General features: G+C 37.5%; 1 protein-coding gene across 1 annotated transcript; it reads right to left on the bottom strand.

Annotated features, from left to right (window-relative positions):
- Nucleotides 1-89: 89 nt before the first annotated feature.
- Nucleotides 90-25,086, bottom strand: dpy19l1l (dpy-19-like 1, like (H. sapiens)). Its single transcript, XM_044116276.1, has 22 exons — nucleotides 24,680-25,086; nucleotides 24,238-24,262; nucleotides 24,049-24,136; nucleotides 21,819-21,956; nucleotides 21,026-21,146; nucleotides 18,756-18,849; nucleotides 18,499-18,556; nucleotides 18,114-18,205; nucleotides 16,168-16,267; nucleotides 13,929-14,006; nucleotides 11,537-11,623; nucleotides 11,369-11,428; nucleotides 9,719-9,799; nucleotides 9,324-9,425; nucleotides 7,763-7,834; nucleotides 5,728-5,807; nucleotides 5,594-5,618; nucleotides 4,436-4,555; nucleotides 2,983-3,157; nucleotides 2,757-2,856; nucleotides 1,439-1,564; nucleotides 90-1,364 (listed from the first exon to the last, which is right to left on the bottom strand). Exons 1-22 carry the CDS (start codon nucleotides 24,885-24,887, stop codon nucleotides 1,202-1,204), a joined length of 2,193 nt encoding a protein of 730 aa, XP_043972211.1. The 5' UTR covers nucleotides 24,888-25,086; the 3' UTR covers nucleotides 90-1,201.
- Between the last annotated feature and the right edge of the window lie 237 nt (nucleotides 25,087-25,323).

Below are 25,323 nucleotides of genomic sequence, written 5' to 3'. Positions count from 1 at the left end.
AAAATTTAACTTAGCTCCAAAACATGTCAGACTGTTCATATTTACATTTTTATTCTGCAAATTTGTCAAGTTGAGGCTTTTATTAAAAAAAGAAATTAACATTGTTTTAACTATGTAGCCTAAAACATCACAACAAAATTTGACATGATCTAAACATGGAGTCTATGTGGGTGGAGGGAAATAACGTAGCCAACAAGGGAACATTCTACATCAATGCTACAAATGGATCAGAGCTGAAGTGTTTTTGGTGCTTTTATAAAGTTGTATCTACGTTTTAAACAATTTGGACCAAAATTGCTGCTGTTGTGGCCAATATATATCTGTTTCAGTTAATCACCCACAATCCTGTGCTGCATCAGCCTGGTTTTACTTCACACCGCAGTGCTAATGCTGGTACTTTGAGCATCTCTACTCTAGTAAAGACACGTGTAAGTTAAAGTACCCTGAATACGTAGCTTTAATAACAAGACTTCCTTTGGCAACAAACAATAATTCAAGAAACACAACATGAACTATTTTAAAGGCTAAACATTGGTATTTTACAAAACAAGTATATAAAAAGTGGTACCAGGGCAGTTTTCTTACCATATTCACCCCTAAAAAATCTTCCAAATTACATATTTGTCTCGATCTTTCAACACTGTATGATATGTACTAGATTTAAAAAGCCTCAGAGACATCCTAAAACCTTGAAGTTGCATGAAACTGCTCACAGAAATAAATTATAAAAATACTGTACTACAGAAAAACCTTTTCACTGTGCATAACAACAGAGGAAATCAGCTTTTTTTTGTCAAGTTTACAAACAGTATTGCTTCACAGTATATGGACATCACCGACAGTTTCTGACTGAAGCGACACTTATAAAGTTAAAAATGAAGGAAGGAGAATAGGGATGAATCCTTTAAAACAAGGAATAATTGTACCGAAGCCAAAGCAACAAGCTAAGTGAGAAACAGTGACACTTTTTGGCTTTCTCATATATCCGGACATGGACACAGTGACGCTTCTGGATCAGAAACAAACACTAGAAAGTCACAAATACTGGGCTGTGTGGGCAGCGACTCAGGCTGGATTTACGCCATGTTTTGTGTCCTAGATACTGACACCAAAGGTGTGGGAAGAAAAAACAGAAGTGTGAAATCAGGATAAAAAACTTTGCTTGAAATTAATTTGTTTTGGTCCCGTCTCCCCAGAGCTGTTATCTCAGATCTTTGGGGACTCCGAGAACTTTGTAGACATCGTTGGAAAAGACAGTGGTGAAGTACGGCCACGGGTTGTTGGACATTTGAGTGCAGAAGGGAGTTTTCCCGACGTTGTCAGGGTCCTCTACGTCCCAGATCTCTGGCATGCTGCACCCGGGCCTGAAGAACAGAGACAGAGATGAAGACAAGCCCACAGCCCTAACCAGAGAGGAGGGGTCTGGGCTGGGAACTACCTGGTTCTCCTGGTGCACCAGGAATCCTCCAGGATGAAGAAGTTCACCCCCAGCTTCATCAGGTTTCGTTGAACTGTTTCACCAGACATGCGACTGTACATGGAGTAGACCAGCTTGGTTCTCTCCCTGTGAGGAAGCATGGATTTAAACGTTACCGTTAACGGAGTTAATACACTTTCCCCATGAAAATATTCAAGCACTTTTCAAGGTAACATCTCCAGCACCACAATTTGGAGACAAAGACAAAACAAATGAACGAAAGAAGACAGTTTCAATTCACCATTAAATCGTATAATTCATTACTATTTTCCACTGGGATGCACCAATCTACTTTTTTCACGTCCGATACCGATTCAGATATCTGAGGATTAGTATCGGCTGATTCCGATACAAAATAAACCGCACTGAATTGACTTAAAATGCTCCTTTTTTTAAAAACACAAACATAAATGTATCGAATTCTGAATTTATTTGATAGCTTTGCAGCAGAACAGCACACTTAAATACTAACTGACATAAAACAAAAAAAAGTTTAGTCAAATTTAGCTTCAAATTTTCATGACAAAAAAATGTCCATGAAAATATCTGGTTTCAACTGCAAATAACGTAAAATTAGGCTTTTAATCAAACGTTAAATTACCTTATTAAAAAGCTGTGCAGCTTGAATATAAAGCACTTTCAGACTCAGAATTGACATTTATTTTCATCATGCAGAAGCACAAAGAAATTTGTTTCAGTGCAGCCCGTCCAAAAAGGACAAACAACAGGAGACCAGGGAGGACGGGTGCCTGAGGCTGCAGCCATCATACAGAAATTAAACACGTTCCAAACCATGAAAACCTCCAAATGAAATTCAAGCATTTAATCAGCCAAATTTATCGGCGCAAATTTCCTTAACTTTGGGAAATCGTGATCGGCCGATGCTTACATGTGAAGCAGATCTTATCCCTGTGCCTCATCTACTTCAGCAGAGGTATAAAAATCTCCTCTGCGTTCCTGTGAGAGGTTTGACTGATAAACGGCCCCCCAGGTCACGTCTACAGTTAACAATAGTCGCCAACTCAGCAACTTTTCTGCTGTAATTAATGACATTTCAGACAAAAAAATGAAATTGACCAAAATCAGAATTGGCAGGTCAGGATTTTTAAAGATCGGTAATCAGAGGTCGGCCAAAAAACTGCAATCGGTGCATCCCTAATTTGAAGCGTCTGTATTAAATGCCGACCGCTGCGTACGGATCCATAAAAACAGCCCCGAAATGTGAAAATTTGTTCTTTATCGTCATGAAGTGTGAAAAACTCATGGCAGCTGAACTGACCTGAGACCAGCGTCTTCGTAGTGGGGGTGGTTGACGATCGACCGGCCAGCAGAGAGCTTCACGCTGGCCATGGTGGGCATGGCTCCAGCAAACACCGAGTCTACACAGAACCACGACAGAACCCAGTGGAACCAGTTAGCAACAGAGCTGCTGTACATATGTGTCAAAATGAGATTTTCAGAGTGAATTTAATTGTATTTCTCGTGTTGTGAAGCTGTCGACTCACCGGGTTGGGTGTTTTCCTGGATCCAGTCCAGCAGCTCCTCCTGCGGCAGGTTGCTGAACTCTCCAATGATGGCCCACTGGGCCTGTAGGTTGGCCACTCCCTGTACGGCCATCATGCCCAGCACTGTGAAAACTACAGCCTGGTGCTTGTACCTCTCACCAATCCAACCAAACAACTGGGGAAGGAATGGAGAGCGGACATATTGGATGCACAACATGGAGGTGGGGTTTTTAAAAAATTAACTAAATTCCCAAAGTGAAATGAGTTTAGCTCACATAGACACAGAAAGTATTAACTTTGATTACCATAGCTTACAGCTAAAGTAAAAATGTGGTTTCTCATATTGTTATAACTCTACATAAAGCCAATAAAAAAGACATTTTATAGCAGAAATGTCAGTCAGTCATGTTCTGTACAATATAAGTTTACAAAAAGTGTTCATAGTTCTCCCAGAGTTGTGGTTATCTGTTTTGGTTGAGCACCTTTTCCAATTACAGTTTTTCCTTCCACTTGACTTTCCATTAAAATGCTTGTATACAGCGCTCATTGAAAAAGTGAGTGTGTCCTTGACTGTCTGTTTTTACAATTGTACACATCTTATGACAAAAACTACCAAAAATGTATTTTGGTTTTTCAAAAGCTGTAAGCCAAAATCATAAGAAATAAATGCTTACTATATAACAAATAGCTTTTGAAACGGAATTAATCAAATTATTTTTTAAATTATATTTTAAAAAAAATCCATACAATTTCCAAGAGCAGAACTGAGAAATGTATTAAAGTCAGTTGGCGTTTGTGTCTTTAGAAACAATTAATGAAGATATAAAGAAAAGTCTTAAAATGAAAAGGAGAAGTTGGAAGAAAGAAATATAAAATAAAATATTATATTCAACTCCATCTCTCAAGTCAATTTGCTATAACATAAGAAATTAATCCTCAATCAATAACCATATAGATACATATTTAACCACAAAACAGAAAATGTGCAGAAAAACCAAACAAAAATAACATAAAAAAGACATTTAATTGAAATGATGCAACACTCTACAGAGTCAATATGCTTCACTGTACCTTTACAGCATATTACATTTAACTAAAAACTGATCTACTCTTTTTTTGAGTTTCTTTAGACAGATTGCTCCATAAACAGAAACAGCTTTCCATTTGTTTAGTTCTGATTTTGAGTTTTTCAAAATATCTCAGATCGTCTCAAATTACAAATGTAATCTCTTTTAATAAATAATTTTTGCAGATGTTTTGGTAACACACCGCTATGTATTTAAACATATTAAAACCTGTTGGAGCAAGACAGGAAAGCTGTCCAGCAGAAAATATCAAGAAGATAGTTGAGTGTGACACAATTCCCACATTCCTGTGTTTATTTCTCTGGGCTAGTATTGTTCTAATCAGTGTCGGTGTTCGGTCCGTCGTGTCTTTGGGAGTTGAGGCCCACCTGTCGGGAACAGAGCAGTGACGCCATGATGCACATGTGCGGAGTGAGGAAGAGCTTCAGGCGCATGATGAGGATGGCCAGGACGGCGAAGGCTACCAGCTGCAGGCTGTGGTACACCAGCTGCACAAAAACATGCATGAGTTCACGCTGACATTCACAACTTCTCACGCTTCCACAGCACACACAATAAAAAGGACAGAGGTTGAGTGTTTTGACTTTAAGACACTCTGTGAACAGGAGCAATATATATTGGGTGTCATTCATATTTTCTGTAAAGGTTGAATTTAACAAAATGCAAAATCAAACTCCTGACGACAAACAACTTTCTATTTGTGAGCAAACTCCAGAAAATGAACGAGTTAGATTACTTTACATGGAAAAATGTCTATTTCCTTCCTGGAGATCAAAAATAGATGTGCAACTAATTACTATTTTGGAAATCAATTATTCTATCGATTATTGCGAAAATTAATTGGGTAAAAAAAACTGGTGCGCTCCACAGATTTTTCATCAAGACTTTTTTATATACATTCGTAGAAATACATTAAAAGATGTAAATCAATAACTCAATTCTTTCAGGTGTGACATTTACCTGAACTTTATCATTTACAGCAGATTTTAAAATAACATGAAGGTTAAAGGTTACATAGGCTGGTCTTTCATTTCATTGTGCAGATTAGCTATTCAAAAAACACTAAATCTTGTCAAATATTCTTAATACACTTAAAATATAATAAAACTAACTCAAAATCAAGGAGCTTATACACACAAAACCACTTTTCTCACCTTTATAAAGACTGCATATTAAAATTAGCATTTGTAACCCAATTCATGTGTTACTGTTAGTTCTGTACAAGAAAATAAAGCTATTATGTGAGGAATCTGCTGCTGGTGGGTGAACAGTGTTACAGAAAATTACACAAGACAGCTGGGAGAGGGATGAAAAAAGGAAGACGAGTGGGATTTCACAGCAAAGGACAAACTGCTTTTCATTGCTGGGTAGAGACAAGAGGGATGAAAATCCCTTAGACAGACAAAACCGACTGCAACGCAGAGGAGAAATATTCTGAAATCAGAGGAGCATTGCAGCCAGTGGCATCTGAGAAGTGAATCAATTTAAACACAATTAAAAAACATAAAGGAACTTTATTTTCTTACCTCTCCTTTTGCAGCTGCATCACACCTGCAGAACAAAAGAGACAAAATTACTTAGTAGAAAATCAGAGAAAAATAACAAAACTATTTAGAATATTTTTAAATAGAAACAAAAGCATAGAGAAGGAAGGAGTCACCCTGTGAATTCATCTTCATCCTCCATGTTTGGAGACGTTTTTGCTTTTTGTGTCAGAGTCCGAAACAGATCCAGCATCGTCTGAGGAGGACAAATTGGGATTAGGATTAAAAAAGCAACGACTGTTGGATCTTTAATGTCATCACTAATTTTTTTTGTTTTGTTTTTAGTGATAATACTCCTTTCACTGTTTGCTCATGCACCGCCTGCGGTGCTCTGCCAAAAAATGTATTCTTAGCTTAGCGTGGGTTGGGCATAATAACATCAAACACCAAATGTTTTTTCTCTCTCATATTTTTCAGCAAGAAAAATCCTTGTAATAATAGATATTTTCTTTACTTCTCAGTTTAGAGAAGAAAGAAAAAAAAAGGTGTAAAAGCTGCAGGAGAGAAAACATTTTCAGGTAGATTTCTCAAACTGAAGCGATGCAACCTGCTTCCTTCATCCCAGCAGTTCGGTTTGGTTGTCTGCAAGCAGCTTTGTGTTTCCTGCATAAAAAGAGCTCTGAGGATTAAAAAGCGATTTCATCTTCATGCCTGACAGCATGCAGGGCTGCACAGAACAGCAGTGGGTTTACAGTGAAACCTTCCGACTGCCTCAATGTTTAATTCATGACGCCACATGCAGGGAAATTCAATGAGCCTGAACAGAAGTGCTTAATAATCCTTAATAATCTCAGTGACTTTACAGAAGATTTTTAGCTTCCTTCGGTGAGAGTTTGTTCACTAATTAGTTAATAAAGGAGATATTACACGCATAATCCAGCAAACACACAGCAGAGGGTTTGTCTGCTGCAGCAACGATGATCAGGGAGGAGAAAGATTCAGTGCAATCTCTTGGCTTCCTTAAGATAATCGGTTGTTTTGCTTGGATTAGAATGGGATAAACTAAACAGGAAGCAGTGCATCTCAGTAAAATAGAAGATCATTAAAGAGATGACTTTCTTTAGTAATTAAATGAATGTAAAAAAATCAGAATTTAAATTATGACTGTGGGATTAAAATTTTGAAAATTTGTAAAATGCCATAAAAAGCCTTGTTAAAGAAACCATCTGTTCACAGAGTGCCATATTGAAGAATATTAATGGAAAGTTAAATGGAAGGAAAAACTACCTGCCACGCAGATCCAGTAATTCATCCAAAAAAAGGCCCAACAAGGTATTGAATGTACGCATGTTGCAGTACAAGGTCTTACTCGTTTCTGTGTTAAAAATGCTTTTTCTTGTTAGTTTAATGTTTAGTTTCTCATTTAAGCCATAAGAACCATCATTGCTAGAAAAGAAACACTTGAAATAAATTACTCTGTTTGTAATGAACGAAAAATAATATCCCAGTTTCCTTCCTTGAATATAAAAACTGAAACCATTTAATTTGGAAATTTTTTCACTTCGGTTGGTAATTGGTGTCAAACGAACACATTTCATCCAAATCATAGCAGCAATTAATGAATATAATCTGTCATATTATTCAGATCAATCAATGATTATTTTAATCCATCTTTGCTTCCTTTAATTCACCTTCATATGCCAAGATTTTACCAGCCTGATTCCTGCTGTTTTCTAACTGGAGCTCCTCTGGGGTAAAAGTAAAATAAGGAATCCACAAATGACAATCTGTGTTTTAAAGAATCTCTCTTCATTGTAAGACATTTGAATCAGTTCTAATCAAAGGTAGATCAGAGTCTTAAAATATGTGGAATACTGGGTCACAGTCTTGAATTATGATTAAAATAATAGATAAAGAAAATATATTTACATATAATATCTGCTACAACATCAATGCATATCCGCAGCTTTAATATCATCTGAATAAATCTTTAATGTCAAACATTTCAGCTGTAATATATTTCTATCAGAAGGTAAAACTGAAAGCTTTAGCTCATCACTGTGAGTTCAGATTAGTTCAGATTATTAAAGTGAACTGAGGGAAACAGGAAAAAAAGAGCCTGACTTGGAGTGAAACAAAAAATTAAAAGTGAAGGTTTTTCCTAAGAGGACTATACATTAAATTTTACTTAATTTATGTGAGCAAACTCACCTTGCTTGCAATGAGAGCAACCACCAGCATGTTGACGGGCAGCAGCAACGTCTTAAGGTAACGAACCGGCGTCTGAGGGAGGGAGACACAATAAGGAAGTCAAAGAAACTTTTATTAAATGAAAAACTTCATCTTAATCCAAAATCCTCTACAAGATGAAACGAATTCAAAGATTTCTGAGTTTATTGATGAATTTGGGTTTTTAGTAATTTATTTGCATCGTTCATTTTTTAACGTGGAATGATCATGTAACAAAAAAACATCAGCATTTCTTAGAAATGGGCCAGAGTTTCAATGCACATCTCCACTGATATTTGAAGCCTCATGTTGGATTAGGGGTGTCCAAAATGCGGCGCTGTGGCCATTCGCTGCCCTTGGACTGATTCTCTGTGGCCGGTGTCCACAGTTTAATTAGATTTATTTCATCAGACTGTTGATGGTGATATGCTCAAAACAAATTAAAGTTACATTTTTGTAGATAAAAAAAAATTATGCAGAAAAATAAAGTCTATAAATTGAAAACTTAAGCAGCAACACAAAATATTCATCTCTTATTAACCACATTTCTAGCTTTCTTTTGAATTTGATGATGAATAGCACCACAAACAACCTGCATCTTTTACGTGAAAGTAGAATCGGGTTCCCCATTTTATTAAACATCAGGATTAAGACAGGAACCCGTATCATTTTCTTATAACCTAGAATACATCTAAAATTATTTACAGAATCTGTCTGTATAAAAACCAGGAGAGGAGGTTTTATTTAAATATTGTGTATTTAGTTTTTTTTTTTCCTTGTATTTTTCACAACAACAAAATAAAAAAATTAACTGTAGCTTACGATTAATTTTAACTTGACAGTTGTGACCCCTGTAGAAACACCGGCTGCGTATGTAAATTTCAGTCTTCGTTTATTGTTTTGATCTTGTGTGGATTTGAGAAAAAATAAGCAACAAATTCAAACTTGAGCAGCTAATTGTTTTGTTTTTTTTTTCCATAAATTGTGGCGGTTTTAAGCGAAATTCATAAAAGCTGTTCAATAAATTTGAAATAAGAAAACACAGAAAAATGAAAAAATGTTAACCTCTATATAACAATGAAATAACACAAAGTACATCAAATACAGATGTAAATGACAAACACCTGCTTCTGAAATTGCTTTTTTAAAATAACGACAACAAACCAAGAACAATGTCAAAGTAAGGAATTACAATAAATTGCAAACATTTGCAGGCTAGATGTGTAGCGAGTAGTCAGTGTGCTTTCATTCATATTCTGTTCAAGTTAAATCATTACGTCAGATCAGCGTGAAGCACAAAGCTCGACTGAATCAGCTGTCACGTTCTGCTGCGAGGGTTTTTGTTCCCTGTCAGCACAGATCTGGTTCCATCTGAACTCTGACACAAAGCAACGGGAGTTTCAACATGTCTGACATCTAAAAAGATAACCAGTGGCCTTTTAAATTTTCAATTTGGCTGTAAAGACTCGAATGCGACTCTGATCAGATGTTCAGAAACACGAATGTGAGCTCTGCTGAAAGAAAACTATTTGGTTTGACTTGCCTCAAACTCCATGAAGTCGAATTCAGCAGCGCAGGTGTACATCAGAGTGTGGAAGTCTTTGTAACTGGTGAATTTGGACTTGATCAGTCCACTGATGTGAGCCTGGAGAGAAAATAAACCTCTGCTTAAATACACAAAGTGCCAATTCTGCCCGAACATGGAACCCAACATGTGGTTTAATATATTCAGTAGGTTGCAAAATGTTCAGAGTGGCTTAATTTAACCAATTTGGACATCAAGCGTTACAGTTTCACTTGTTCCTACTACTTATTATTTCTTATAACCTATAAACATGAACCCTCTCTTAAATTACTCTAATCTTTTAATGTAGTGTCAGAATATCATCATCACATGGAAACGTGGCAGCACTGAAACATGAAAACTTGGTATCTTACATCATCAGAAGCACCAAACACAGAGGAGAGCAGAAATTTGAGCAGAACTGTGGAGCCACCCCAAGCCAGTCCTTGCATCACCTGTCGATGAAAACATAAACTATTTTTTATGCAATCAAAGCCTCTCTGTAAAAAGCAACAAGAGCAAGCTAATAAATAATTTACTATAATTACAAATACTATCCTAAATGCTATCTGCATCATTTCACCTCCCACTCTTTTGATTTTGCGTTTCATCACACAAGCGTTGGCTGGGAGCAACAAAACACACCAGAAAACTGTGAATATAAAACAAGTCCTATAAACAAATAATAATAATTAAAAAAAAAATCTCAGCAAATTAATATCCAGACAGACAGACAGATGCAGAAGAAGTCATTTTGAAGATGGGATCAACTTAAAAAACTGTTCTAAAATTAAAAATTGTTGCAGGAGAAACAACCCAAGCCTAATTATTACCAACACATTTCATTAAATATGCTGCAAGAAACATGGAGACTCCACACAGAAAGGTCATCCAAACCCAGGAGCCTCTTCTTGGTTTGGAGTTCTAACAACCATGCAGCCCTTCAGCTGCTGTTACAGTATTTTTAACAACATTTTGTATTTATAGATGTGACTCTAATGTTGTGGCTTCCTGCATGCAGTGCTTGTACTTGCACTAAATCACAAGGCAGGTATTTACATCAGTGCTTTTTAAATATGGTTTTTATGTACATCCTTTCCAATCTCCTAACAGAAGGAAGCAAGAGTTCAGAGATTTCCACAAATATTTTGTAACAATTTTTAAAATTCATTTTATTGCATTCACACTATTGTAAACAAATACAATATTCAATTTGAGTTAAAATGTTTATTAGGGGAAAGACATGATATGACATAGCAGGAGTGCCACAATTAATGGCACGCCTACGTCAATCCTAACTTTACAGGCAGGAGATTTTTATTTTTATTTTATGATGTCATGCTCATGGTTCCCAGGGCCTTTGAGAAAAAACTTGATCCTTCACCCCACCTAACAAGAGTTGTTTTTTTTTAGGTGTGAAATACTTATTCTAGTTTCACATCAGATTCACCTTGAGTGTCTCTTTTTAGAAAAACTCCAACTTACAATTTATCTCAGTCACACTATTGAATACTTGACTTGAGCTTAGCTCAGTGACACTATGCAAACACTCTGTCTGCACTGATGAAGGTTAGCCTATTGTAGAATGGCAGATGCTCAAAACTGAAAGTAAAAATGAAGGCATGAATTATTTTTTGGCTAATACAACCTTATCCCTTTGGGATAATTAAAGAGCTTTTAAATTTCATTTCTAATTTGTCATTTTGCTCCTTAAATTTAAAAAAGGAACACATAAAAAGTGAATGACTGAAGTCTAAATCCTTAACTCTAATACTCATGCAGTCTTCAGAATTTAAATGCGTCAAACTGGAAGTTACTAAAAGTTCATAAATGTGTACTATAAGAATATTACTGTTACCCAAGACATGATATTATCAAATCATTTTGCATTTGTGAAGGAAACTTTACAACTTCGGTTTTTATGTTTGTTCTTTTCTCTGCAAACACAAAATAATAACATCTAAAGTATCACCACAGTACATGCTTGAAATGATGCGTGAAAGAACAGCATTATTTCTTCTCACCCAGAGGATGACGCCAGGTTTGAACACCTGAATGAATTGGTTCCTTAAAGCAATGATTACCTAAACAGAAAAAAGACAATTAAACACTTGCTTGAATCTGTTTCTGGATAAAACACGTAGATTCTTACAAGCGCATCTTAATTTGATATTTGCACGTCAGAAACTCACCCAGATGGAAATGAGCGAAGAGGCGTAGAAAGACGTGAGGAGCATGGAGTTCCCAAACATCAGGACGAAGCAGACGCCGAGTGTGATCTGAGGAAAACGGAGAACAAGTGTTTTCTCTGTAGCTTTATGTTTGTAAATGGTCTGTGTGATCACATAACACTTAGAGACTGACAATGACAGTGATCTCATACAGTATCACTTTATTAATGCACCCTTAGGGAAATTTGCCTTGCAGCCAAATGAAAAACTAACATCACAATCACTATATACGAGCAGCAACAACAGAAATAGAAACACAAGGGAAAACATCAGAATGAAATGACAAACCAATTACAGCTCATCATATTTTAAATTTATCTGAATAATAAAAGTTGGTGCCTGCTTTATGCTTTATTTTTATTCAACTGTCTTTAAAAGAGTTTTGTGGCACATCAAGTGACATTAAACCAGAGACTTTGTCTGCCACCGTCTCTATACTCTCTGCTAGTTTCAGTAGTTTCCTTTGGTCACAGAGAAAGAAGCAAAAATATCTGTGTCTGAGTACAGCAGCAGGGTGGTCTGGGATATCTGCATTAAGTGACAATAATAGATCTAACCAATGCATTAAAATGGGAGTTCACAGCCACAAGCAGAAAATAATCCCATTCAACAAAGTCTTAATACTTAATCCCAGTGAATTGTGGAAAACCGAATCCCTCTCCATTGTGCAGACGTTGATCACCGACTGGGGTTGCTTAGGATTGAGGGGCTTTTCAGCTGTTGCCAGTGGGAATTTGATAAAGCAATGTAGGATTACTGTAGCAGTTTTTCAAAAAGGGTGCAGCTGTACACACAGAGGCAGATGTAGTGTACGCTTTGGGCCTCTTTATTAAAGTGCCACAGCCGTCACGGCTGTATGACATGTATGACAACAGTGACAATCACCAGAGCCCAAAGGAAAACCTCTGAGAGGCGCCGGAGAGTCTCAGCAACGGCATAATCCAATTAAGCCCATCACAATAAGCAATAAATCAATTAATCGCATGAGAAATTAAAATAATTTCCATTTGGACAACAGTCGTTAAAGAGATACTCCCCTTTAATATCGTTTAGAAGCTGGCATGTTGAGAAACGCTGCAAACATTTAACACCGAGTATCTAGTAGTTTTGCCTGTTTTCCTGGTCTAAGCTAAATGATTATTATTTATTGAAATGTCATTTTATTTACAGAGACTTCATAATCCATTTTAATTAATGCTGTTTCGGTTGTTTTGTTTATTTATATTGTGTTCCAGTTCCAGTGTTAAATGTTTTTTTAATCTTTGAGTGGGTGAACTCGCATTAACATGTCACTACTCTTTTTTTACAAATATTATTGTTGCATTAGTTGGAAATTATCTCAAAATGGCAATATTATTTTTTATTACAACAATTTCTGGGACAATTTATCAACCATCAAAATTTGTTATTGTGAACAGGCAAATAAATATCAAAGATGGTGACTGTACTAAAGTAACTGGTTTGTTTCTATGGGTCCTTTCACCTAGTTTGAGTTCTGATTTTGTGCAATTTTATTGTAAAAATCAACATTTGAATGTCTGGTATTTAAAAAAAAAACCCCACTTATACACATGCTTTATTTTAAAAAACCATACATAAAAGAACAATATTTCAATTATTCTCTGATTTATTATCACAAAAGCTAAGTTTTAAGATCAATTTATATATTTTTTCCTTCTAAGCATTCAAAAATTGCAGCTTTTTCCTACCACTTTACTTCTTAATTATATAAACCAAACATCTAATAGGGTAAGCACTAACCGTTTAATCCGCTACATGCAACACTGCATGTGGTAGAGGACACACACGTCAAAACTGTGTCACTTCTATTTCAGTAGACAAAGCCACAGTCATCGCCAAGCTCTCTAAATTATGCACAGCCATATGCCTTCCCATCCCAATCTTCCCGTAAAGGAGCTTCTCCTTATCTGCTGGGGCCACAGACTGCAGCTGAGAGCCAGGCAAGCCGAGGATTAGGGCGACAAGAATGTGGACCAGAGGAACAAACGGTCGCATTCCTGTATTTTCTGAGTTGACTGTGGTAAAAGGGAACGGTGAATGAGCAGTGATACCGTTAATGTCACAGAAACCCATCCCTGTGTCTGCCGGCTCTGTTCTCTTGCCTTATGTGATATTCTTTCAGCTAACACTTTCAGAGATAACACAACATGTCACACCTCAGAGGTAATCAGCTGGGAAAAGGTTTGTTTTATGCAAAATGCAGAAATGCTTGCTTTCATGCCTGTATTGACAAATCCAAGCTGTCAAGGTGCAGAATTGAGTTACAACAGAGTAAGCATAATTATCAACATGTTTACTGATTAGTGTAGGAAGACAAGTAGGTCTGCTGTACCATGTGAGTGACCAGGATGGACTGCATTTTAGCAGCAGCAAGGTAACCCAGGATGTAGGACGCAAACAGCGAAGCCACCTGGAACACAGAGAGAGCAGAAACCTTAGGGAGGAAAACCTGCAGCGTGTCAGACAAAACATTATTTCAACAAAAAAGAACAACTTCTAGTACAGCAGACTGCATTTAAAATAGTTTTGCTTAAACAAAACCATCTTTTATTCTAAAAAGACAATCTCACACTGAAAAAACCATAAACGCTTTATTTGCTGAAATGTGTACAAATTTGGATAATTCTGGCATTACTTCTTGTTCACCTGAGGTGTAAATATGATGTGACACAGAATCCCATTTCTGTTAGCAACCAAGACAAGAGACTACATGCATTCAAGTAAGGCTGAGCCTCATAAACCAGAAATAAAACGAGCTTCTCATCTTCAAATTACTCACATCTTTAAAAGTTTAAAACAGATCAAGCTGTGACAAAGACTCCTAAAACTCTTTCTCTTGTGGTTCTTTGAGAAAATTCATCCATCTGTGAAGATTAAATTGGTTGTGTTGGGAAAACAAAGGGATAAATATAGTTTAAACAGCAGAGCTCTCTCAACGATCTAATTTACGAATTTATTGTTTTCTCGGTGAAATTATGCTAATGAATAAAAGATAAACATGTTTTAACGATCACACGTTTACCAGAGGAGTCAGGTGTCTGGTAAACATTTTAAATTATTCCATTGAGACACAAAACTCTCAGGAGGATGTAAAAACAAACTCAGATGTATCTGACCCAGCGCTAACAGATGCCTGGAATTTAGAAGTACTACAAAAAAGAAATCCCTGCAAGAGAAAACACACACACACACACCCACACACGATCAAGGACATGTTTCCAAGGGTGCATTGCAAAGGATGCAAATCGGTTTAAGCTGTGGCTGCAGAGAGTCAGGATGAAACAAGAGTTAGTGAGAAGAGGTTTGGCTACTTCTTTCGCAAACTAATTTCCACACATTTGGCGATGAATTAGATACAGTTGGGCTGCAGAAGAAAACCGGATTTGTGGAAACTATAACTCATACAAACAGAGCAATTTCACACTTTTTGAGAGTCCGCTGAGGAAAAGCGCAGAGGAGTGGTTTCTAAACATAGAGCTGTATAGAAAGTCTGCAGCAGCTCTGTCAGATTTTGCTCAGAAGGTCTTCAGTTATGATCTGTGCTTCTGTGGGGCCGTGTTGGTGCATTTAGGTTAAACAGACAGATACAGCAATCACATTCCTTAGGTTCCCATGGAAAATTTACTCCAGGGTATCGGAGAGATCGTCCATCATTCCACACAGGATGAGCAGTGTTGCTTTCAAGCTGGATGCGGAACAACGAATGTGATCTTTGTTCTTTGTTTCAAAAACCTCCCAATTTTTAAGTCACAATCGACAGGCACTGTGCCGTTACCTAGCAACCCTAGCGGAGATCCTGCACGTTTGCTCAGCTGGTTTTACAGCCGTGTGCACTGAGAAGTGTTTTGTTGTTGACTTATTATTCAGAAACCACCTGCTGCATTCTTTCTGGTTGTGCAGGAGGCTCTACTTCTGCTTTTCAAAGAAGTATGTTTGCATAATTGCACGTCTGTTTACAGCCATTTTCACATGTGAGTGTGAATGTTGAGCTGGGGGGCGTGGCCTGCAACAGTTTACTTGGATTTAAAGTGACAAGATGTACTCAAAGCACTCAATCTGAAAGGAGCTCAAAACAGGCAGAACTGAGTACTAAAATCTCCTGATCTAAGAATGAGTTTGTGCCAAAAATGTAATGGAAAATATTTTGTAAAGACCGTAGACCACTCCTGACCTCTTCAAAGAAGCAAAATCCCCTGTAGGGAATGGTTTAAATGGTTAATATCTTATCTGAATGTGATAATTCTGTTTTAGTATAAATCTAGATTACTTGGTCCAAGAGGATGAAGCTTAGAATGTATCAAAAGAGGGTCAATAAAAAGCTTAGTCAGGCTTTCTCTGGATGTTATTTGCAGGTGAATCAGAAGCAGGACGCAGTGCACCACCACTGATCTTCTGTATGTAACACTGAAGCGTTTTCCTGTCCTTCCCGACTCCTCTGCTGTCTTCTTGCTTTGTTTCTCTCATGCTCAGCAACAGCGTTTGTCAGCAGTGTCCTTGCCAGAGTATGATGTTTCTTCCCAGCTTATATCCTTAATCTACCAGTCCTGCACACCTCCCCTGTCTCTGTTTACCTGAGTGAGCAGCACAAACTGGGCGAACTGCCAAGGCAGCATGAAGCATAAATTGGAGATGCCCAGAGCGACCATGGCTGTCCTGCCTGGGTTTCGTACGCTGCGGAAGACGAGAGAAGGAGGAGGTAAAAACAGAATTCAGAGCTGAGAATCTAGAAGAGATAAGAGAAGCCGTATTAAGATGCCTGAGAAAACTGACACGTTCAATGGCACTATTAAAAACCCCCACTGAACCTCATTATGTATAATGTCACTCAGAAGAGAGAGCCTTTTCCGTTTACCGAAAAGCCGATGCAGAGCGGCTGCCTAACAGGTCTCACCCAGAACAAAGTGTTATTCACAAGATGATACGACATGACAGGATAATGTTTCACTGCGGTAAGTGCTGCAGCTCCTCTGAGAGCTTCCTTCAGAGTGCCATTTAGCTGATAACCGGAGCAGAACCTCGTTTCCTCAAAGCACAAAAGCAGTTATATAGCTATAGACTACCAACACAAATTACTCAAAGGGTTTGATTCGAGAATACACTGATGGCTTAATTAGAAACATCTCGGTATTAATGAAATTATCCCTGAAAGGAGGACATTCTCCTTCTGTTTTGGGGTTTTATGCATCCAGAAGTAAAATAATATTCTGGTCTTTGCCAGGTTAAATTATTCATTGCATGCAATGTAGAAATGTATGCCCAGCTGTTATTTGAGAAGTTAGGTTTTTCAGGATTTTTCTATTTTTTTTTTTAGTTCTTACTCATTAACTTAGGCTACATTTTAAATTGTCACCTTTTTTGCTTTCATGTATATTGCAATGTGTTTACATTGTTACAACTATATTATTTTATTGCCAGGTTAAATTTAACCAGGCAAATAATTTTTGCCAGGTTAATTTACAAAAGCACACAACAGTTATTAAATATTCAAGAAAGACAAAGTCAAAATGGGTGAAAAGTTCAATCCTATGAACCAGACGCTTGGAGAATGTGGTGGATTATGCCAGTGTGCTGGCATAATCTCAGTTGAGAAAGAGATTTTCTCCTTGAAACAAATCATACTTGCTTGTTCCTTTGTTACTTGAACTTTTTCCGACCCCAGAGAAACAATAAACTTTCACTGTTAACATGCGAGACACAATGACCTGAAAAAATTTTCTAAATATAGCTGAACAAATAAAAAAAGGGGATGTTGGACTTTTTAATCCAGGGTTTCTGCAGGCTTCACTCACTCTAACTTAAAACGTTTTAAGACCAGTATGAATGAAATTCATGACCTATTTCATAACATAAACGTACAACAGAAAATCTAAAATAAATAAATTGAATGCGCTGCCAACATAGGTGAGCCAATGGTTACGATGAACATAATCCAGCCAACTGGTGATTAATTTGCACTTTGCATGATAGAATTAATAAAAGCTATTTACCTTTAGCAGCTATTAGCAGCTAGTTAGCGCCTCAAGTCACAAAACGCAGAGAGGATGTTTGCGCATACTTCAAAGTTTTGCAAAAGTACCGCAAAGAAAAAAAGAAAATCACATCAAATATTAGAGATTAAATAGTCCTGCAACAACCAAATTTAAGCTCTGTGAGTAACATACTTGAGGTCAACTTATTTTCTTCCCCAATGAATTTAAGATATTTTAAGGCCTCAATTTTAGATACATGAATTTAAGAATGTTTAAGGATGCACAGACAGCCTGTAATCTAATGTCCAAAATATTGAGATACTTTGAATGTAGGATTGATTTGGTATATTATAATGACAGAAAGTAGTTTCATGAGTTTGAGGATGCAAAATGTTAAGATACTTGTTTAAGAATGTCTGGAGATTATCATTGCAAAAGGTCAGTTGACAAAAGGAAAGAAAAATCATGGTCAAATCATTGAAACCCTGGTTATGTGAGTACAGTACTGACAGGTGAGCGTTAGCATGATGACTGATTTGTGCATTTACCGTAGGATGTAGGTGAGAAGCAGCATCTGCAGGACTAGAAATGGGTACGCAAAACTCTCCCTCAGAGGAGGAGTCCACATCACACGAGTGCTCTGATTTCAAACAGAAAGAAAATAAAGGACAATCAAATGGACGTGGATTACACCTTATGAAATGATTTAATAAGCAATGAATTTTTATATAAAAAACAGGAAGGCAGGTAGTTTTCATATACTGCCCTAAAAAAAAGCTGTACAGTATGGTATATGCAATATAAAACATGTCACCTCATGCATGTTAAAAAGGAAACTGCAGCTAAGCAGATCTCTGATTTTCAAACTCTAATTTCTGTTCTGCTCAGAGTGATTGGTGTTGTATTTTTAGTTGTTAAAAGAAACATACTCACTTCACCATGATTGAAGAAAAAACACAACGTGGAGACAATTCCCCCCAGTCTGCTTCCACTGGATAGAAAAAGAAAGAAATATATAAAAACTTCAGGGACAGCAGACGAGAGATGGGAAAAGAAGTTTTCTAGGTGATGTTTTAAATACAAAGAATGGTCAAAGACAGAAAACAAATGATCACTCGACAAATAAATTGGCATAATCTTTGCTTTTCTCTGATGCTGAAGGGCAGAGCTCAGGGCAAACATGAACTCACCTGAGGTAAACTCCATAAATAAAGAAAATGCTCATCATTGCGCCATTCAGCAGGAAGACACAGGCTACGTAGAAATATGCCGGGTCGCCCAGTCCTGATGTGCGCCGGAAAAAAAACATAAAGAGTCACATTTCACAGTTAACAGATTCATTTGCAGCTAAAGGATGTTTGGCCAGTGGGCAGGAAAAACTACTTCAAGCTCATCTGCTGACATTTTCAGCTCTGTAAGATCAGAAGCTCCTCAGGTTGGTAAAATTAGGTCAGGCACATATAGCTCACGAAAAAAATTATATATGTGAGGTGCTCTGCTTCTCCCCTGGGGAGAAGGCATACTCTGATTCACTGCTGTAGATGTTTTGGTTAAAATATCACTCTGAGGCTTTGCACATCTGTTTTTGAAATATTCTGTTCACCAACAAAATGCACAATTGTACTTTCAGCTTGAAAGTTAATATTGCATTTCATAGCTCTTTCAGAAAAAACAACATGATTTTGAGAAGGTTTGCATGAAGATTTCTGAGCAAGTGGTCTCTGCCAAACTGTACATATGGAAGGAAGTGCTTTGATTAGATAAGACTAAAACTAATTAATCTGTCAAGTTTACTTGTGTAGCACATTTCCACAACAAGGACGTTCAAAGTGCTTTAGATCATAAAACATAACAGAGTAATGAATTATGAAACAAGCAACAAATAGTGAATTTTGTCAAATGGCATTATCAAAATCGACAATTTTCTAAGCTACAGGGAGCCAGCGTGAGGAGTTTAGAAATTTTAATGATGTGTTCCTGGTTTTAGTCAGAACTTGAGCAGCTGAAGCTGTCTTTTATTTGTTGATTTTATGTGACTATATTTGTATAGAAAAAGATTGCAGTTCATCCTGAGAACACCATCTCCACCATGAAATATGGTGTTGGCAGCACTATACTAGGAAAAGCTAGCTGGAGTCAATAGGAGATGCACGGACTTAAATACTGATCAGTACAAATGAATAATACAGAAAAATACAATCCTGTAAGAAATCATGTAGAGGCTGCAAAAGACTGGATTTTCTACTTCCAGTAAGACAACAACAAGAAACAAACAATCAGAGCTGCAATGGAAAGGACCAAGTACAGTACTCAAGAGCCAGTGTGCTAAATATTTTAGAAATGCTTCTTCTTGACAACTTGATGATTTACCTCCTTAATTTGTAACCCGGTTCTGCAGAGGCTGCACAGAGATTCATTTGACCCAGATGCTGTGAGATCCAGTCTGACTGATTCTGAGACTAATTAGCAAAGACGAGTGGGAGCAATTTTTTAATTTTGAGGTCTGGAAAGTTGGTAAAGATTTGTCTTTTTGTACAGGATGTTACCTCGTGAGTGCTGAATATAAATATATGCTCAATCTCACATTGCAGGAGACTAAAAATGAGCACTGTTAAAATCGGTTCCTCTTAAGGCTTCTAGCAGAGTAAGAAACAAAACAGTGAATCTTATTAAGGATGCAATGACTAACAGGTTGTATGTGTGTTGACGTGATCCTTCGACAGCCTTGTGTGGTTGTGAATCACGGGAAAAAAAACAGCAGCTGGTCTTTATATGGAGTGCATACTCACTGCTTTCTGCCGTGTCGCTACAAATTTCACAAAAATAAAAACGCCGGATGACAGTTTTTACAGGAAACGCAGGGTGGCTGTGCACCAAGTTTGTGTAAACACTGTGAAAACAGACTGTGTACAAAGGCCATGCTGCTTGCACTAATGAGACAGAAGCAGAACAGAGACTGCAGCTGCTGACAGCAACACATTTAAATGAATTCTTAAGACTTTCTTCAAAAATAAAAAATCACTAAAAGGAAGCGGTGCTTTACTGCTGTACATTTGTTATGAATTAACAGATTATCTTTTATTGGACAAAGAGAAAAACAAAAAAGACTCCTCATCATAAACCACAGCCAGTTATCAAATAAGAAATTTTATTGGGTGATTAGACCAAGAAATTATTGGAATAAATGATAACATTGTTGTTTGGAGACCAATGTTCTCTAACAGCACAAAAATGGCAAAACTAATTTCTAAAGAACTGGAACTAAAAGATATTTTAAAAATCCAAAATAAATGAACAAACTAAAAACAAATAAAATGAACTATGAAGTTTCTGTAAACAAACTAACCCTTCAAAATAAAAATCATATAGTTTAGTGCAATGCAGCAGATTTTCTGTGCGTGTGTGTTTGAGTGTAAGAGAGAAAGGTAGCACAGGATGGGGCTCCATGGCAACCGAATACCTTCACAGCTATCCACAGGAGTGAGTCCCTCTCCTCTGTTAATGGACCAACACGTCTTAGTGGGGATCCCAAAGAAGCCCATAACACCTGTGTACATCCGGTACCAGCTGGCCAGGACCACCTGAGGAGAGGAGAGAGGCAGAGAAAAGCTTGATCGAACAACACGTTTTCAAAAGGCTTTTCTCTCTCCTCTCAGAGGAATAATCAAAACAGCTTGATGCTCTTAACAGGGTTCTTGGTTTCTGATACTCTTCACAGAGGTAATCATACTGTCTAAGTGATTTTTATTAACAATTTATGACCTTCAGTTTCCTTCAGGTATAAACAAATAGACAGAAAGACCAGTTTTTCTAATTATTAGGACAAAACAGCAGAATGAAACAATCGATTTAAGTCTGGAAATGAAGAAACATCCCCATATCAGAAGTCAGAGCAATGGCTTAAAACAACTGGAATGTGTTCACATGCAAATTTAACAATGTATGCAGATGATACTACTATAAATTACACATCTGTAAAATCAATATCTGAATTTACTTTAATCTTAAACAATTGAATTAGAAATCATACAGAAAATGGTTCTAGATAATAAATTAATAGTAAATACATTAAGGACAAAAAATGTGCTTCTCCAGTCAAGTGAAATGTTAGACAAAAGATGTCGTATGGACCAAAATGGTTGCAAAAAGTCTTACCAGCTAAGTGCCAACAAGTGTTCCATCCACAGTGAATAGAAAGAGTAATATAGAGACAATACAACACGTAAAATATGTTAATAAAACATTAAAGTTACCTCTGGGTAGAGATTGAACCTCTTCAGAGTGTTAATGACCAGAGGATACTCGGTTAATCGATCGTTCATGATCACGTGGAGTCCATCCAGGAACGAAGGAGCCTCAATGATGGTCTTGTAGTAGGAATAGTACAGACCCTGGAATCAAAATGAAAGATCAAGAAAAATCTATATGATTAAAGCAGGAAGAACAACAAGAGAAAGTAAAACCCAACACTTATCCCTGAGAAAACACTCTTTTTTTATGTTTACACACCAGGTCGGGGTCATCTCTAGTGTGTACACAAAAGTGAAAGTTGACCTTTGTTCCAACAAGATTTATTTTGTTTGGTAGTCAAATAAAAAAAAACCCAACAACTAAATGTTGGGAAATGACAAATTCTGCTGCCTTGTCATCAAAACTGGCTTTTAACCTTTTTATCTTGTTGCTCAATTCCCACCCTCAAAACATGACATTCGTCTGTCAGGCACAGAGCTGCTGTGATCTGCACCATCATGTCCGGCGTGCTTAGTCTGATCAGTACTTTCTAAAATCAATGTGACTACTCTGTAATTATATTGTTAAAATGTATCGAAGCACACATTAATTTGCAGCACAGAATTATGAATGTTTCCTGATCCGCCGAGGACTCGCGATGGCAGGAATTCTCTGAACATTTTATTCCTTTGAATGTTTAGATTCATATATAAACGTCAATACAGCATGACAATCTCACAAGTACAGGGCAATCTGGAAGCTACATGCAGGAAGGATTTTACTATGACTCAAGCCTAAGTGCAGCAACATCATAACGAAACAAAAGAGAGAAGAACTCAAAAATGCTTCCGCAATTCGGTACAAAATAAGGGATAAAAAGGACAGTTTTAGGATGGATCAGCTTTCTTCCACAACAAATGCTACAAGCCCCAGGGTTCATTTTCAGTTTGATTAGTTGCAAATACCAGCCAGACTACACACAACAAATAAAAATCTCATAACACTTCCTAATAAAATGTCAACTGAGTGATAGACAGACACAAACTCAAAAATTTTGAAAAATGGACCAATGAATGAAGAATATCAGCATGCAAACATGGTACGCAGCAGTTTAGAGTGACCTACTCTAATATGCAGGGTTTTGGACAGTTTTTGTATTTTATAAAATATAAAATTACATGCAGGTTCTGGTACTCAAGAACAATACAATAAAAATGAGTAGAAATTAATAACAACACACCAAATTTGGGCAATTCTCATGATATTAAACCTTGTAAGCCGACACTGACTGTAGGACCAACAGCCTTCCTGTCATTTGTTCACCTTTCAGAAAAGGTAACTAGAGGCTGGTAGAGCAACTACAACTTGTATTCAAAAGTAAAAAGTGTGGTGCAGTAAAACGACTCCTAAAAGTACCTTTTTTTCCCCTAAATACAATTACATCCTACGCACCTCTGGTTACAAACACTTTCCCAGCTTAATTGTGTCTCATTTACTATAAAATATGAAATGGCAATCTGAATAGAATCTGGAAACTACTTGGATCAGCAAAGCTAAGTTGCGTGGCTAGACAAATGTTCCAGATCCGCAGTGGTGAACTGGTGACCGGGTCATTGGGGTGTGAAGATCGAAGGCCGGTTATACGGTCCGATCTAATAGATTAGCTACTGTTGCTCAGGTTTTTTTAAAATATTAATGCTGGTTCTCTGAGTATGGACCCTAAAGGGAAATTGGTAAAAAAAAAAATTGGTTACAACGCAACAGCTACTTTCTCGTGCACGTCAGAGAATAATGTAACAACACATAAATAATCTTTTCTTCCTTGAGCTTTTGGACATTACTAGATATATACTTGTGTTTTCAGGAAGTTTGATACATATCATTCTGTATAATCATATGATTCAGAATATTGCTTGGTTGGCTACCAATATCAACTGGTGTGCATGTAACTCTTTATCTGTTTACTTCTCTATACACTGTAAATTAGAAAGGTGAGAAAATATGCAAAGCCTTAGCAGGATATCCATGATGGTCATAATATTATGCCTGATCAGTGTATATTCCCCATCCCTTTAGTCAATTAATTAATTTAATTATTGTCCATTAGCTGTACCTTTAAACTGGACTAACCCCCTCCCCCCCCAACATTCCTCACTTATTCAAACAGTAACATGTTCTACAAAACTGTGGAAAAAGTCACCATCAACTATTAAAGCTGATGGTGACTTATAAGAAAAGAAAGCAACTACTTACCATTTCTGTTCGGAAAGCCATTTCTTTCTCCAGGTTCGACAGATGTGAGAAGTGTCTGTCATTCTCAAAGAGCTGAGACAGATGATACCTGGTCACAGCAAGAGGAGAAGTGTGTAAACAAGTAGCTAGTAAGCACTTGTGTAAACAAGTGTGTGTGTGTAACATTGTAGTGTTGTTGCTGCAGCTTACCAGTGCAGATATCCAGTCAGCCCAGCTGTGGACAGAGAGATCAAAAACTTTGTGAAACTGGTGAAAATGGGTCAGTAAACAGCAAATACTCAAACACTGCTAAAACCGCACAGGTCACGATTCAAATGTGATTGTTGAACCATCATTTACTGGTGGGTTATTATAAATGGATATCCAGGGGGGAAGTTAATGCGGAAAACCTGTTAACACGTGTCTAACCGGTGATTAACGCAACTATAACGGAGCGGAAGTTATTTATATGAGAGTTTAACGACATAGACTACCGGAGAGCTAGCGCTTGTGTAAGCTAACGGTTAGCCTTGTGATGGTGAACCGAGATAATTTCCCTGATTTCCCGCTGTAACAGCACCAGTTTACCAGCGTTAGCGCCCGTTAGCTTGGGTTTTATAGGCATGCTAGCAGGCTAAAGCTCCGAACTTACCGAGAAGGACCGTGACGGCCAGGCTCCAGACCGACGGCGAAGTTAGCCCGAGCTTGTGTCCGATTATCGACAGCCCGTCTGGATGAGAAAAAGCCTTGTTGTCCCTGCCTGGTCGCCTAATGTTACTTTTGCTGTGGGGTGAAATATGATGAAGGGTCTGGGTTTGACCGGGACTCTTCCCGGTCTGTTTCTTGGTTTTAGCCACCATGACTATGAGGAGCGGAGTTTCGGGGAGAGAGCTGAAAGAGGTGAGGGGTGTGAGCGCTAAACAGCTCCACCGTCGCTACTATCTGCCCCTCCGATCTGATTTACTACCTGAGTGATGCTCTGACTGACTCCTCGTACAAGTGTTATTACACCGCGCCCCCTGTTGGTGGTTTAGTCGCACTACAGTAAGCTTTTAGGTGTAGCCATGGCAACGCAAAGGCGCAGGCTCCTGGATAAATACTATGCATCTTGCTACAGGTTACATTTAGAAACCAAGTGAAGAAAACTACAAACAAAATAAAAAGAAAATAACACATCAAAGAGCAGTGGTATGAAATAAAAGGCATTTCAGACACAGAGAAAGTAACCTACACAAACTGTTAAAATATAATGTAAAAAATAATGTTTTGCACAGTTAACAAAAGAGCGCAGACAAA

The sequence above is a fragment of the Gambusia affinis genome, linkage group LG05 (genome assembly GCF_019740435.1).
Source record: "Gambusia affinis linkage group LG05, SWU_Gaff_1.0, whole genome shotgun sequence".
Lineage (NCBI taxonomy): Eukaryota > Metazoa > Chordata > Actinopteri > Cyprinodontiformes > Poeciliidae > Gambusia > Gambusia affinis.
The sequence above is the reverse complement of the archived record's forward strand: the minus strand, read 5'-3'. Positions and strand labels throughout refer to the sequence as shown.